The sequence below is a fragment of the Lepus europaeus genome, chromosome 5 (genome assembly GCF_033115175.1).
Source record: "Lepus europaeus isolate LE1 chromosome 5, mLepTim1.pri, whole genome shotgun sequence".
Taxonomy (NCBI): Eukaryota; Metazoa; Chordata; class Mammalia; order Lagomorpha; family Leporidae; genus Lepus; species Lepus europaeus.
The window spans coordinates 132,887,156-132,902,142 of NC_084831.1; the positions used below are offsets into that span (position 1 = coordinate 132,887,156).

At 45.5% G+C, this 14,987-nt stretch overlaps 1 protein-coding gene across 6 annotated transcripts in view; it reads left to right on the plus strand.

Annotated features, from left to right (window-relative positions):
- POU2F1 (POU class 2 homeobox 1) overlaps positions 1 to 12,725 on the plus strand; it is a 182,637-nt gene extending 169,912 nt beyond the window's left edge. For all 6 annotated transcript variants that reach the window (XM_062192677.1, XM_062192678.1, XM_062192679.1 and 3 more), the window contains one exon: positions 1,570 to 12,725. In XM_062192677.1, coding sequence (XP_062048661.1) covers positions 1,570 to 1,880 — 311 coding nt within the window. In that variant the 3' untranslated portion in view covers positions 1,881 to 12,725. The remainder of the gene's footprint in view (positions 1 to 1,569) is intronic.
- The last annotated feature ends 2,262 nt before the right edge of the window (positions 12,726 to 14,987 follow it).

Here is a 14,987-nt window from a genome sequence, read left to right on the forward strand (position 1 = left end):
ACTTCAATTAAGTGTGTGAAGGATGCTGTCTCTCATGGAGTCTTGTAGAGAATGTTAATACACACAAAACCAGACCACTGACTAGATTGCCTTACGTTATATCGACTTTCTGATTGACTAAATCCTGCTTGAACTGATGGTCAGATCTGCAAAGCTTCTGTTTTTCAAGAATTTTCTTTTGAAATGGGATTTGTCATCAGTCATTGTTTTCTTTTGCTTTAGGGAGTGTCTGCGAGGTGTGGGAGCACTGCAAAGGCAAAAAGCCTTTCCCAGCCTTTGTTGTCCAAAGCGCAGATGCTCTAGGTAGATCCCGAACTGGGCTATAACCCTCAGCCTGGAATTTCAGGAAACCTCAAGCTGCACCTAAGCCTCACTGTCCTTTAATGTTTGTGTGATCATGCCCAAAATCAAAGGCATTCCCTTCAGCTACATATTTTGTAAGAAATCCACCAAAATTTTAATGCTTTTAAAAGAACCCTTCATCTGCATGTGGGGTACAATTGTGTGGTTTTGATTTGAGGCTGTTATTAACATGATAAAATATTGAAGGAGAGCCCTAATGATCTTAAGTGACACGTTGATGGTATCTTCTGTGGTGAAGCAGAAGCGTCATAGAAAATTTTCCACCCATTAAAGCAAGTCTTAGGTCACCCCCCTGTAAGACCACCTACCTCCTCCTGTGTCTGATGTGCTCCTGCAGGGAACTCCTCCCTCTCTTCTGTACAAGTTATAGAAATCACATGTGTTGTATCAGGAAGCCAACAATTAATCGATCCATATATTCGATGATATATAATTTATTTTGTAACTAATGCCGTTTTAAAACATGGTTTTCATCTTGTATATCCTAGTATAAAGTATTTGCTCAAATTTATCAATAATGCCAGTTAATTTGATGAAAATTAAATGTTTTTTCCTTAAGATTTATTTTTTATTTATCTGAAACGAGGAGTTAGAGAGAGAGGAAGAGAGACGGAGCATGCAGTCTTCATCTGCTGGTTCACTCCCCAGATGACCGCAGTGGCCAAGGCTCCCAAGCACTTGGGCCGTCTTCACTTTTCAGCAGGGAGCTAGATTGGAAGTAGAGCGACCTGGTCTCTAACCAACACCCGTGTGAGATGCTGGGATCACAGGCAGAGGCTTAACCTGCTATGCCATAACACCGGCGACCACTAAACATATGTTTTAATGCTTTAATCACTTTCCCAAGTTTATCTTTTGAATGGAAGTAGTTGAAAATCACCAATCTTCACTAAAGACAGAATTGTTGGATTTACCAAGTATTCCTAGGCACACGAGATAAACTTGAGATTTAAAGACAGAAACACGACTCTGGTCCATCAGAACTTCTGCAGCCCTCCCCGCTAGCCTACCCTGCTGTGCCCTCTGAATGAGGCCGTTCAAAAGTCCCTCAGCGTGTTCAGGCTTAGCAGCTTCAGTGTAACTGAGGAGTTGTGCGTTTCCCCACGGAGTTGTGGGGAAGCTCAGTAGAGCTGTGTGTTGTTTGGCTTCTCTGGGACAATGTTAATATTCTCCATCCTGCCTGTTTTTTGGGGTTTTTGTCTGTAGCTCTTGCTTCTGGTGGCTCTCTTCCAATAACGTCACTGGATGCAACTGGGAACCTGGTATTTGCCAATGCAGGAGGAGCCCCTAACATCGTGACTGCCCCTCTGTTCCTGAACCCTCAGAACCTCTCTCTGCTCACCAGCAACCCGGTTAGCTTGGTCTCTGCCGCCGCCGCGTCCGCAGGGAACTCCACGCCCGTAGCCAGCCTTCACGCCACCTCCACCTCAGCCGAGTCCATCCAGAACTCTCTCTTCACGGCCGCCTCTGCCAGCGGGGCGGCTTCCACCACCACCACCGCCTCCAAGGCACAGTGAGCTGGCAGAGCCGGGCTGCCATGAGCCTTTCCCATTGTGCAGTGTGCTTGGGCTGCCAGCCAGTGAATCAACTGAAGACTGTGATTGGCTGCCTCTCGCCGTGCTGTGAGGGCAAGGAGAGAAGAATGAAAACACACGCCGGAAAAAAGGAGAGGATGGAGACGGGACAGCATTTGCCTAATTTTGTAATGAAACACTGTCTTTTCAGGATTGCTTCATGGATTGAAGAACTTTATAACCAAAAATTAAAAATAAAAACAGAAACAAAAAAAAAATCAAAAACAAACAAACAAAAATATAAGTTGAAGGACTACTTATCATTTCCAGCAGTCATGATGACAAGTTAAGGTGGGTTACCAATTCCAATATAGGAAGGGGATTTCTTGTTTGTTTAAATTTCTTTTTTTCTTAAAAAAAAAAAAATCATTTTTATGGGTCTGTTGTACAGGCCATTAAGTCATAACAAGGTGTTTATAATCGTATCAATTGTGTTGGGGGTTCCTTTCTTAACTGGTACAATTTAGGCAGGCCTGTATTACTGTATCTCTTATTATTGCTGTTGTTGTTTTTATATATATATACGTATATATATATATATAGTTTGGACATGTTTATCTCTTGCTCCTGGATCCTGTTTCAGTGAGCTCCCACACTGTGGGGAGGGAGGGTTTCGGGGTAAGGGGAGACTTATGTTCTTAACTGCGGGGAATGTTCTTGCTGGTTTCCTTATCCTTGATGACTCTTACAGAGGTGCTAGAAAATTATTTTCTTTTGCCACTTATGCAAGAGGCTTGGTGCAGAAGCTGAAGGCAGTGTGTGCACACACTCCTGTTCCACACACGCCCCTCCCCCATCAGGTGGTGCCTTTGGAGCACTTTTGCGTGGGAAGGAATTCCTGCTGAACTGTAGCTCTCACTCACCCCCACATCATTGAATGACCCTGAGATCCAGATCCTGCAGTGCGACGGTGCTGCTCTCTGCTACTTTCCATGGGAACAGCCGTGCGCGTTGGCAGGGCAGGATTTGGTTCCGAAGAGCAAAGACTACTGCAGACACCTGACTTGGTGGTTCTCCTGATTTCTTATCTCCTGAAAAATGCTCCTACTGTTGGTGTGTATGTGTGTGTGTGTTTGTTCCATTTTGTGGAAGTTGTTCATCCAAACTCTTTTTAACTTACTTGGCAAAGAACAAAATGACTTACTGAGACTGGGAGACTTTTCCCTTCTTTTGTTGTCTGAAGAAATTCTGCTAGACTGTTTTCCATCAGTTGTATATCCAGAAGAGGTGTGATGAGAGGAGTCCGAGGTTACCACCTTTTCCTCTAGGGCGCTGCAGCCTTCATATCCACTGGCTAGCTTATATAGCCCTCTAGCCCTGCGGTTTTCCGGACTGAGGGTGGCGCTTGGTAGCTGTGCGTGGGCTCTGTGGAGTCTTCGAGGACTCTGAGCAGGAACGCTGCACGCTCCCCAAGTGCCCCCTTGGTGTGGTCCTTTGGCTCCTGCTGGCTAGGTCTGCGTGGCAGTACACTTCTCTGATTGGTGTAGAAGCGAGCAGCTCCCGTCGTCGTCTTCAGGGTGTTTCTAGACTGTGTGAAATGAGCCCACGGAAGAGGAGAGCTTGTGAAAGTGGATGAAGAGGAAGGAGGATTAGTAATTGAGAGGTTGAATTCCCATTCTTTTTTTTTTTTTTTTTTTTTTCTTGTTGGTGTACTGTTACTACACTCTCTGTTCCAAAAGTCTCCCCAGAGACTGGGTCACTGCAGTGCAGCGCGTGTGAGGTCCCCCTTGCTGGAGTTGAAGGGTCCCCGTTTGGTGTCTGGGTGCTTGCTCGCGTGGCTGGCGGTCCTCAGACTGCACTTTCCCCCCACTCCTGGGAGCTGGGGCTGAGAGCGCCTACAGGTGATTTCCTTTCGACTGCTCTGCCTGTGTCCGCTGGGGAGCCTGGGTTCTGTTTGTCTTTCCTCACCACTGCTCAGAAAGGAGTAACGCAGACGAGCGTGTGCTGCTTTGCTTTGCGATTCAGGTGGGAGAGTCCTGTCACATTGAAAGGGCAGGATGTGTTCAGCCCCTTTGAAATTTTTCCTCGGTTCTTCTGCCTTGTTTTCCTTTCATGAGGCTGTTGATTGCCACCCTGAACTTCCTCCTCTTACCCTTCACCTCCCCTAAAACTCCCGTAAAATCAGTGAACTACAAGCAGGGAAACTAACAAATGTCCATCCACCCTTTTTGTGTGGTGTGTTTTTTTATTTTTTTTTTAAACTAAGCTTGAACCAAAGTCAATTTTTAGCAAGCTGCTGTACTAATGGACTAGTTTATAACGTGCAGTTCAGACACATTGAGGAGATAGATGCTACTGACAATTTCTTTTTCATTTGTCTTTATTAATTTTATATAAAAGTTGCTGCTTGTTTTTAATCTTTTATGTTGGTAAATTGTAATATCCTCTGGGCAGACATGAACTTGATTTTTAACTAGTTTATATAGGTTGGTGTGTAAATAGAATGGCAGTGTCACTTCCTACATTCTCCTGTCCGTGTGCTTTGTCTCTGTTGTAGTTCATTTTAGTCTTGTATCCTGACTTGACACGTCAAACTGTAGTCTGTGCACATGACTTTAGGGCTGTCAGTGACACTGTAGCTGCCCATAGTGATAAGTCCCTTCCTTGGGAGGAGGGAGGCAGGAGGAAGGGTTCAGGGAGGGAAATGCCAGTGCCCACCATATATATATGGATTAGAGGTCATAGTGTTGATTTCCCAAAATTGTTACCAAAGGAAGTGTCGAGTCCTGGGGGACTCTAGCCCCGTGGGTAGGAGGAAGAGCAAGGAAAGGCTTTGTTGTTGTTGTTGTTTTCTGTGTGGTTAAAAAAAATGCTACTTTTTCCAAATAAGAATCACTAAGAGACTCTAAGAAGATGCTGAGCTGTTGCGGTCAGGGCAGCAGACTTTTGTCTCCTGCCCTGGATTCTGTCAGCAGTTTGGGATATTCTGTCTTTTTTGTGTACATCACTTGATGAGGGTAGACCTTAAACCAGCATAAAAATCGGCATTTAAAAGAAGAAATAAATCTGAAGACAAAGGTGACTTTAAATTTTTTCTCTTTCACTTATTTAAAGATACATTGTGAACCGAAAGGTACTTTTACACATGTACACAGGAAACACTATCATAGCTCATTGGTGGGTGTTCAGTTTAAAAACAACTCCTCATCACCATCCCTAGATATTCTACTGATTATATTGCTTCATGAACACCATAATCATTTTTTACTTTATATCATCTTTTTTTAATCATCTCAAGAAATGCTTCTTTAATCTAGTGAACTATCCTAAGCTAAGGTACTCAGACTTAACTTTCAGCCATCTTATATGGAAGAGTCTGGAAACCAAAGGGGGCCATTTGACCAAAAAGAGGCTGTGGTAGATAGAGTTTCTGCATTTCGAAAAGGAAAAGCCAGAGATGCTCACAATTCATCGTTTTATTTCCTCTTAACATTTATGCGGTTTTATTTTAGCCCTGAATTGGTGAACCTGATGTTAAGCCAAAGACTAGTTCTAAACGCATTTGCCCGGGCTGATGGAGCGTCCCAGGGCATGGTGAATGTAATTGTTTGAATCCTGCTTCTCACAAGCAGTGCAGTGTGCTCGTGAACTTTTTTTAGACCCTGTATAAATCTGAAGTACAGAGCAGAAAGACCCACAAAGGGACTCTGCCTAGGAAGAAATCAAGTGCTGTGAGGTTTCATAGGCAGACTTTTAGAATTAAGAAAAAATTGTTTTATTCATTAATTGACATAATGCATACTTCCTTTTATTTATTATCAGAAAGATTAGCACCATCCAGTTTGCTCGTGAAATGGAACCAAAGGACTCCAACTTTGATTTTGTGAAGGGCTGCACCTCTTTATACTTCATGGCAGCACTCGTAGGAATTAACAGTCTTTTTTTTAAAGGGAAAATAAGATGAACTAAAATATGTTTAGTGATTCCACTTGCCAGTTCTACATTGTTCATTCATTGTTGGAGGAAAAGCACAATTCGGTCTTTTTATTATTTTTTTTCCCATTTTGCCTCATTTACTTGGGAAGATAGAGGAAGCCTTGTCCATAATTATCCAGAAGCACAGATAATTGCTTGGCCCAATGTTTAAATTCAATGTGATATTTAACACTAAATTTTCTATTTACCTTTCTAGGAAAGCCAGATACAATCGCAAATATAGAAAATTTATGTCAATTTGTGAAATTATAAATCCTAACAGAGAACATTGCAGTTAGCATCTATATATATGTATGTATATATCAAACGCTTGACTTACAAAAGATACTCTGTATAGTTCATAGTCTAAGGTTGTTCCCCACCAAGAAAAAAATAAGATCATTGAGCTCGGAAGGCAGACAGAGGAGAAGCCTCTGTCTTTTGCTTCTCTCCAGCAAAGGAGAAATGCTGTCAAGGAGACGTGGGTGGGCACTGAACCTGGCGACGGTGCCCTAGAGATGGCAGGGACCTCCACGGGCCAGTGCAGTCTGAGAACCTTTGGTTAAAGAAGGACCTCAGTGATTAATTGGAAGAGTTTGGTCAGATGCTTTCTCATTAAATCAGCATCTAATCTTGAGGGATTTAGATTTTAAACGTTCCTCTTTATTACAGCTAAAAACATCACAAGGTGATCAATACTAATGGGAGAAAAAGACCAACAACCTGAGATTTAAAATTACCCAAATGGGCAAGAGTTGATGGGTTAATTTGCTCATCGTGCTTACAAGTTCAATTTTGTGTGTGTGTGTGTAAGAAGTGCTTAGTGTGTGTCATTGTTCAGGCTGTATTGAAGTCCTTTTCAGCGAGGATGACACTGTATGAAATGGTAACTTTCCTCATGCTTGCCTTCTCTTTTGAGAAGGGAACAGAAATCCTTCCTTGCGCTTCCTCTCAGAGGACTAAGATCAGCTATTACATAGGTTTGCACGGATGGCACACACAATATAAATGTACACCTGGACAGGCATGGGATAAAGGCTGATATGACTCCTGTCTCATCCCTTCCTTAATCCGAAGCAATTCAGTGGACAACCCTGAGATTTCTGGTAAGATGCTCGGGAGGATTCCATCCGGATGGCAGGGGATTTGTTTGTTCTCAGAGTTGCCCAGCTTGCCTCCCATTTCCTCTGGCTTGTGAACTGCTACTTTTCCCCTAGCCACCCTTACTCATGAAGTAGCCCCCTGTTTTGGTTTTTCTACTCTTGATCTTACCAAAAGTAGTAAACTGAGTGCATCTGATGTCAATTCTGTGCCCTGGGTCTCTCTTTCCCTCTTTCCTTCTTTCTCTCTGAACGGTGGTACCTTCACCTGTGAGGATAATGCTCATTGGTAACAGCTAGCTTCCGGCACCTTCGTAAAATACCTCAGCGTAGCTTAGCATTGTTGCAGAACTGGTTTTAAACTAAAAACCAAATAAATAAATGAATAAACTTTATAAATAGTGGAGATAATTCTAGCTGTAGCATTTAGTTGAACTAATGTTTATTATGATGGATAAACATGACTGATGCTGTATGTATTTGGGATCCTGTTTATAGGTTACAGTTTATAGGGTTAGGGAGGGTTGGGGTATGGGAAGAGAAGTTGATTATGTTAGAAGGAAAGTGTTGCTCATGTGTGTTTGTTTTTCCTTATATCTGTCTTGCCAAAGGAAACTTGAGTTCCCCTGTGAGTGGATTTGGGATTTGTTGGCCTCTCTGTGGTCTGATCTCCAGCACAGTGTGATGGCATGCAGGTAACATTCGGGGTGTCCAATAGGTTAAGGGTTCCTAAGGGCGCATTGACATCCCTTGCTATGGCTGCCCATGACCCCCAGCCACTGCCAGCCTCTCCTAATGATCATTACCTCTGTACATAGCGAAAGCTTAGATGAAGGATGAGTGCGTGGATGTCGGGGTGGTGGCTGAGACATAGAGGCGGAAGTAGATGTACCAGTTAATTTGGGGAGGAAAGGAATGGTGAGTGAGTGATGTGTCTTTAATCTAGGAAAATTAAACAGGTTCTTTTTGTTGCCCTTTGTCAAGTTAATCAGTGTTGTGGAATAGCCCAACATTTTAAAACCTGATTTCCTTTTCTCATACCAAGGCTAATTCTGCCTAAACCAAAAAACACAAACAGAAGAAACCCAAACTGAGAAGCTGAAAGCTGACTTGCTCACCTCACTCCTGTGAGAAGAGGTGACCTTTGCGCATTGGTTGGTTGATGGGAATGTGAATGAGAAATGATGCTGGTGCGGGAAACACTGAGAGCCCTTGGTGCCCATTCTCGGGGGCGGACGTCCCGGCTCCCTGCGTTCAGATATAAGCTGTATCTCCAGAAAGGCTATTTTTTTAACTACATGATCCATCTCACAGAACTTAAGTGGGATTTGGTTTGGATACCAAAGACACTGCTATGTCATTGCTTATCCTTATATTTTCAAAACAGAGGGAAGAAGAGCAAAAGGCTGACATTTGGAAAAGTTCTTACTTTGTCTCTTTCCTTTCCTTTTCCTTTCCCCCTTTCCCTACTTCTTACAGGAAGTCTTGGTTATTCTGGCTTTGGAAAAGAGATTTGCTTTCATGCTGCTGGCTCTGTTAAAAATAGAGGGTACTCCCTTGTAACAGTGATGTTCTCGAATTGCTGAGAGACTTTAGGAGGGCAAAAGATGGTAGTAGACTCCTTTCCTGTCCTTTCCTTTATCTAATACTTACAAACAGGACCAGTACAACCTGTTTGAGTTCAGAAGCTGCATAGATGTGCTAGCTCTGTTCTGTCTGTTGTAAAGGATAAGCATTTTCAAGAGCAGGACTATGTGACAAAACCAAAAGGTCTTCCCTTACTCTCCCATGGAGCTGTTCTCTTCCAGATGGTTTTATATGTAGGCGCAGGGGTGTTGAGTAGTCGGTTGTTTTGATGTGCTGTTGATAGGACCCAGACAGGGAGAGAGGGAAAAGAAATATATTGCTCTTTGACTACTCCATCCAAAAGTGATCAGGTTGCAGGACTTTGCAGAAGCTTTACTAATAATCTTTTTGTTATGACATTATGTACAAGTGGTCGAAATATTGTGGGACTTTTCAAAGCATTAGGTAGGTTTATACGTAAGGTAATGGGGATATTGAACATAAGAGCACTTGAAACAAAAGTTAGGGGAAAGCAGGGTGCGTGTAAGGGAACACCACTTTGAGCATGACGCTCCCTGGGGCAGGGGAGGGGAGGTGTGGTTTATGGCTCTCTGGTGTCCTTGAATGTGCCCACTCTGCCCAGGGCTCCACCACCCAGCGTCACCTTCTGGTGCAAACCCAGGGCACTGTCAAAAAGTTAACACCCCAAAGCTAACTTACTGTAAAAAAAAAAAAAAAAAAGCTGACGTCTGCTGCAAAGTTTTCCCTTGTTTTCTTGGTTGACTTGTTCCTCATCGTTTCAGTTGGCCACAGCCTCACAAAAGCAGCGACCTTGGGTTCTTAAATATTATATCCCGAAGTCTGCAGGCAGACAGCTGGATTCAGTGCTGTTACAAAATGAGACAGCCACACAGTGTAGTTCTTTGACGCTGGGATCTCTTTGCAGATGGTGCAGGACAGAGGCAAGTGAGAAAGGACTCTGTGCTCCATCCCAGCCCTACAGTGTCTCAAGGTCTGAAACATAGGAGGAAATGAAATGCACTTTCAGAAGCGAAAATGACAGTGTCTGCCCTGAAAGGTCGCAGTCGCAGGCATCGGGGTGCCGAGTCTTTGCTTCCATTCCCGCGTGGCTCTGCGGAAGGCACACGCCCTGGAGGAGCAGAGTAGACTAGTGCCAGCCCGCTTAGGCTGCAAGCTGCAAACAGTTGCAGGAAGTAGAAGGCTTTGCAACCATGTTCTAACATGGACTTTGGACAAGATTATTGGTGTGTCTCCCACTGTGAGACCAGGGAGAGACAGGCTTCTTCCCACCCCTAACCTCTGCTTGCCTGGGCCTGTGTGCACTCTTACCGGCTCTGCAGGGCCGCGCCTCCTCCACGTTAGGCCACGTTTCCATCTCGCTCATCTGCGGTGGTAGCGAAGACTAGATGTGTAAGTGTGGGGCTGTGTCCCCACCACAAGTCCAGGAGCTGTTGTATACCTCATTTCTAACTCGTGACTTGCTTTATCTTTCTCTAAACCCTACAGAGTTGCCAAGTCCGCCCTCCCTCCTCTCACAATGTTGAACTCTGGCCTATAGCATCAGGAGACCTGCAGCCAAGGGTGGGACCTCCCAAAGCCTCTGAATGTCGCTGCTTAAAGCTACTGCAAACTGAGGGCAAATTGCAATCTTGTATTCCTTTTGGTCGCAAGGGGTCTTCACCGGTCTCTCACCATCGACTTTCCCTGCTCCCCTGCCTTGAGGGGCTGGCCAGCTTTCCACGCCTCCCCACCCCGCCCCACCCCGCATTTCTGACTGCTGGCCACTCAGCAGCTTCTGTCCTTGCCTTGTCCCTGGTGGGCCAGAGACCCTCCCTTCCCTTCCCCTCGGAGGCCTCGGGGTTCTGTTTCCTCTCAGGACTTTGAGCAGAAGGGAAAACACCAAAGGCTCCTTTAAGCTGACTGCTGCATTACACATTTCACTTTTCCCTTTAACATGACCAAAAAAAAGTCCAAATATTTAAGTTCTTTATTATTATTATTAATATTATTATTATTTGACAATCTTCTCCCCATGGGCTCCCTAGAAGCTGCATCCCCAGCCCCTTCACCTTTTCTTTGAATGTAGTTCCCAGCCTCCGGTGCCCACCCCAGTCGTGGAAAAGGCTTAGCCAGGTCCTAGTGCTGCTGCTATAAGCCAGGGGAGGGTGGTTTCTTTGTTTTGTTTTGTTTTTTTAAATTTCCAGCCAAAACCAAAGATTTCTTAATGATTGTATAAACTCAAAACAAACAAAAAAACCAAAGAAAAGGGACGTCTTCAGCGTCAGCCCAGTCTGTGGTGTCCTGGCACCTGGAGGAGTGAGGCCAGGGCAGGCGGGGTCCTCTGAGCCGATTGGAAAGGGCACAGGTGCGCGCACAGGGAGCGGCCGGGCCCCTCCCGACTCGGGAGCATGCCCTGAAACAGCTGGCATTTCTGATTTTCCAAAACAAAAGATGGAACCCAGCCGCAACCAGGGTCATTGCAGGGACTTCACACCGGGCCTGGGGGGCGGGGGCAGCTGCTGCCAGACTGGCCTGGGACTCCACAGAGTGGGCGGAAGCTGAAGGCACTGGTGCAGGATTGGCTGCTCTGCTGGGTGCTTTAACCTCTGGGGGCTGGGCGAGTGCACGCCCAGGGGCCCTTCTGAGCCTTTTTTTTTTTCTCTCTCTTTTCCTTTACTGGAACTGCTTGGAAGTGGCTGTCCTGTTTGTGAGAAAACATGCAGAAAGATGATCAAGGCTTTCATTTCTCTTCTCTTCCTTTTTGCAGCACCACCGTGCAACTATGCATTGTATTTCACAACCTTTTGTGCTAGGTAGATGCCTGTGACTTTTTAACTTGGGGGGTGGGGGGATTGCAAACGAAGGAACTTTTTACATGGATCTTTTTACTCTCAGTTGATCGGGGGAGGGGGGGATTTGGTTCTAGGGTCATACAAGCTCTATCCCAAAGCAAAATCCAAATGTTAATAATATTAGCCTGATGCAGATACCAAAGATAATTTCTTTCCTGCAGAACCTTAGACTTGTGTATTAAGTACGATTACCCAGCACTTGCATTAGTCTAACCTCAGTAATTCCAAAGCTTAGATGTATATTTTGGTATATTTCTGGGATATTAAAAAAATGTCGATTAACTTCTTGTTTGTTTCAGTGTAATGCTCTTAAAGTCATAGCATGAAAATAATTGAACTGTCCTATTCTTAGTAGTTTGAAATAATAGTATTTTTGTATGTTTTGGGTGTGTCTATGTATGTATTAACATAACAGTTTTCACTGCCTAGGTGTTCATAATAAAAAAGAAAATGAAAAAGTTCCGAGTGTACATAATATTCAATAACTATCTTCCACCAGGTGTCAATTTGGATCGCATAGTCGCTGATTACTGCTCCCAGCTGGGATTTTCTTTTGTTTTAAAGAGACAGTAATCATGTTTTTCTAAAGATGTTTTCTTTCTCTTTGTCTTTAAATAGTTTACTTATCCCACTTTTCTTTTCTTCCCTAATTTTTTTTTCCCAAACATTGATTCAGGGGTGTTTTTCCACTGTTGTCAAGGGGGGAGGGGGAACCGAGGGCATTGGCTCCTTGGCCTCCCCAAGCTTTTTGTTTCTTGTACTTTAAAAATGTGAGTTTGAGTTCTTTGTGGAAACTGAAGATGTGGTGAAAATGATTCTTTCCCAACTTGTCGCAGCTTTAAGGAGGCAGTGCTGGTTCCCAAGTAGTTGCTGGGAGCCCCCTTAGGTGACTCTTGCCATGTGGGTGGCTGTGGTGCAGCCTCTTCCCTCCGATGGAACGTTTGACAAGAATCGCCTGATAACTTGCAGTACCTTCTGGGAGGCAAGGCTTGGTCTTCTGGGTCTTGAAAACCTGAAACACAAGCAACTTCCATTCTGGGGAATTACAGCTGATACCTCCTGAGGCCTGAGGAAGTGGTGGGAACCTGAGCGGTGCTGTCTCTTAAAAAAAAAAACAAAAAAAAAGTGCCCTTTCTATGATCCCCCCTCCTGGGGCTGCCTGCAGGGGCCTGTAGGCTTGGGAGAGATTGTGTAGGTGACAGTGAATCAGAATGGAATGGTAGATTTTGTGTAGATGCATTTGTCTGCTGTAATTTTTATATATATATTAAACTGACTGTAACTGTACAGTTCATTTCTGTTGTAAAACATCATTAAACCATTTTCCAAGTGTTTTCACATGTTTGACTTTCTTGGGACTTGGTATCCTGGATGCTCCCCGGAGCCCTCCAAATGATTTTTCCGGCAGGTGCTCTCAAGAACCCCAGGGTCACTGTGGCAGATTGAGGACACATACACACAACCCCAGGGTCACTGTAGCAGATTGAGGGCACACAAACACACACACACACAACCCCAGGGTCACTGTGGCAGATTGAGGGCACACACACACATACACACACACTCTGGCTCCTACCTTTCAGGCTTCCTCCTGTGCTCCACGGGGAGCTGTGGCCTCTACATTTTTACCCATTCCCCACCAAGCACCCCCACCACATGGGTCAGTAGAACCCTGGATGGAGTAGCCATAGTCTCCTTCAGACGCCCGCCTGTGACAGACCCTTGATTGATCCTGGAAGAAAACTCTTCAGCACCCCATCTCCGTATTTGACTGCAGAACTGGGATTGAAGTTGACTTGCCCCGATGTATTGGTTAAACTGCCATGACCCTCGAGCATTTCTCGCCAGATCCTGACCACTGATTGGGAGGTGGGAGTGGGAGGAAGGAAGCTGGGCCTGGACTTGGCACCTGGTCCTCTTGTTCGCTGCTTCACTTCTGAAATACAAGGTACAGCAAAACGCGTCTCAAAATACAAGTAAGAGACGTTTGTTTTGGTATAAAAAGTCTTTGAAATCCATGCGTAGTTTTTTTCTAGTATCATTTTTCACAAACTTTCTAAAGACTCCTCATATGCATGAATTTCAGAATTGTTGGCACCAAAGGAAAGCTGTCTTGTCATTCCATTTTTGAAGTGCCCTTAAGAAATTCATTGATTTTTGTAAAAGGGGACACTTGAATCTGAAATGAACCCCCTGAGAGAAAACCCTCAGCTTTAGGAAGTGCTTTTTTTTTTTTTTTTTTTTGACAGGCAGAGTTAGAGACAGAGAGAAAGGTCTTCCTTTTCTGTTGGTTCATCCATCTTCCAAATGACCACTACGGCCGGCGCACTGCGCCGATCCGAAGCCAGGAGCCAGGTGCTTCTCCTGGTTTCCCATGCGGGTGCAGGGCCCAAGCACTTGGGCCATCCTCCACTGCCTTCCCGGGCCACAGCAGAGAGCTGGACTGGAAGAGGAGTAACCGGGACAGAATCTGGCGCCCCAACCAGAACTAGAACCTGGGGTGCCGGCGCCGCAGGTGGAGGGTTAGCCAGGTGAACCGTGGCGCCGGCTGAGGAAGGGTTTTGGGTTGTGGGCCCTGAGGGTTTGCTTCCTGCTCCCCCGACCCACCCCGACTCACAGGCTGGATGGAGCGGCCATCCTGCGGAGGGCCCAGGTGCTGAGCCAAGGACCAGCTACCCCCAACACTGCTCCCGCATCAAAGGACCTCATTTCATCCCTCCCTGTTTAAATTAATTTCAGCATAAGTCCTGTGGTAGGCCCAGTGGCGTGCTCACTACCAGGAGAAACATTTGAGGCAGGGGAGCCCATTAGCCACATGCCAGGAACTGAGGCTAAGCCGCCGCCAATGCTGCCTCCTGGGTTCTGTGCCCCAGGGGCCTCCTCCTAAAGGCTGTCACTGGAGCCACCTGCGGAGCGCCTTTCCCCTCCACAGGCTGGGGTGGCGCTGGAGGATGTCCATGGCTGGGAACTCAGCAGGAGGTTCACAAAAGCAATTGTTGATCAACAACTGGCTTAGAGCCAGCACACGCATCACACGTTGTCCAGTGGGCAGAACACAGCCCAGTCACACAGCTGGCTGAGGCTGGGCTCCCTTGTGCGGGCCTTCTCCGCCTGCCTTCTCCGTTGCTCCCTGCCACGCCTGCCTGCGGGGAATAAGCATTGCTCTGTTTATAAGTCAGGAGCCTTGGTTCCCACTCCAAGGACAACCTCGTACTCGAAGGAGAAGAACAGTGATCAAACGGACCCACGTTAAACCTGAGTTAGTAACATGGAGGTGATAACAATATTGAGAAATGACCAAAGGCTTTCCTGATTGCAAACACCCATCTGCACGTCTTAAGATGGGAAATTGCTGTGTCTTAATGGATGCTTATGTTGAGTGGTTTTAAAAATATTTACTTGAAAAGCAAAAGGACAGAGGGAGAGACAAGAGGAAGCTCTTCAATCCACTGATTCACTCCCCAAATGGCCCCAACAGTCTTTCCTAGGCCAGGCTGCTACCAGGAACCAGAAACTCCATCCAGGTCTCTGACGTGGGGCCTAAGCACTTAGGCCATCCTCTGCTGCTTTCCCAGGCGCATTAGCAGGAAGCTGAA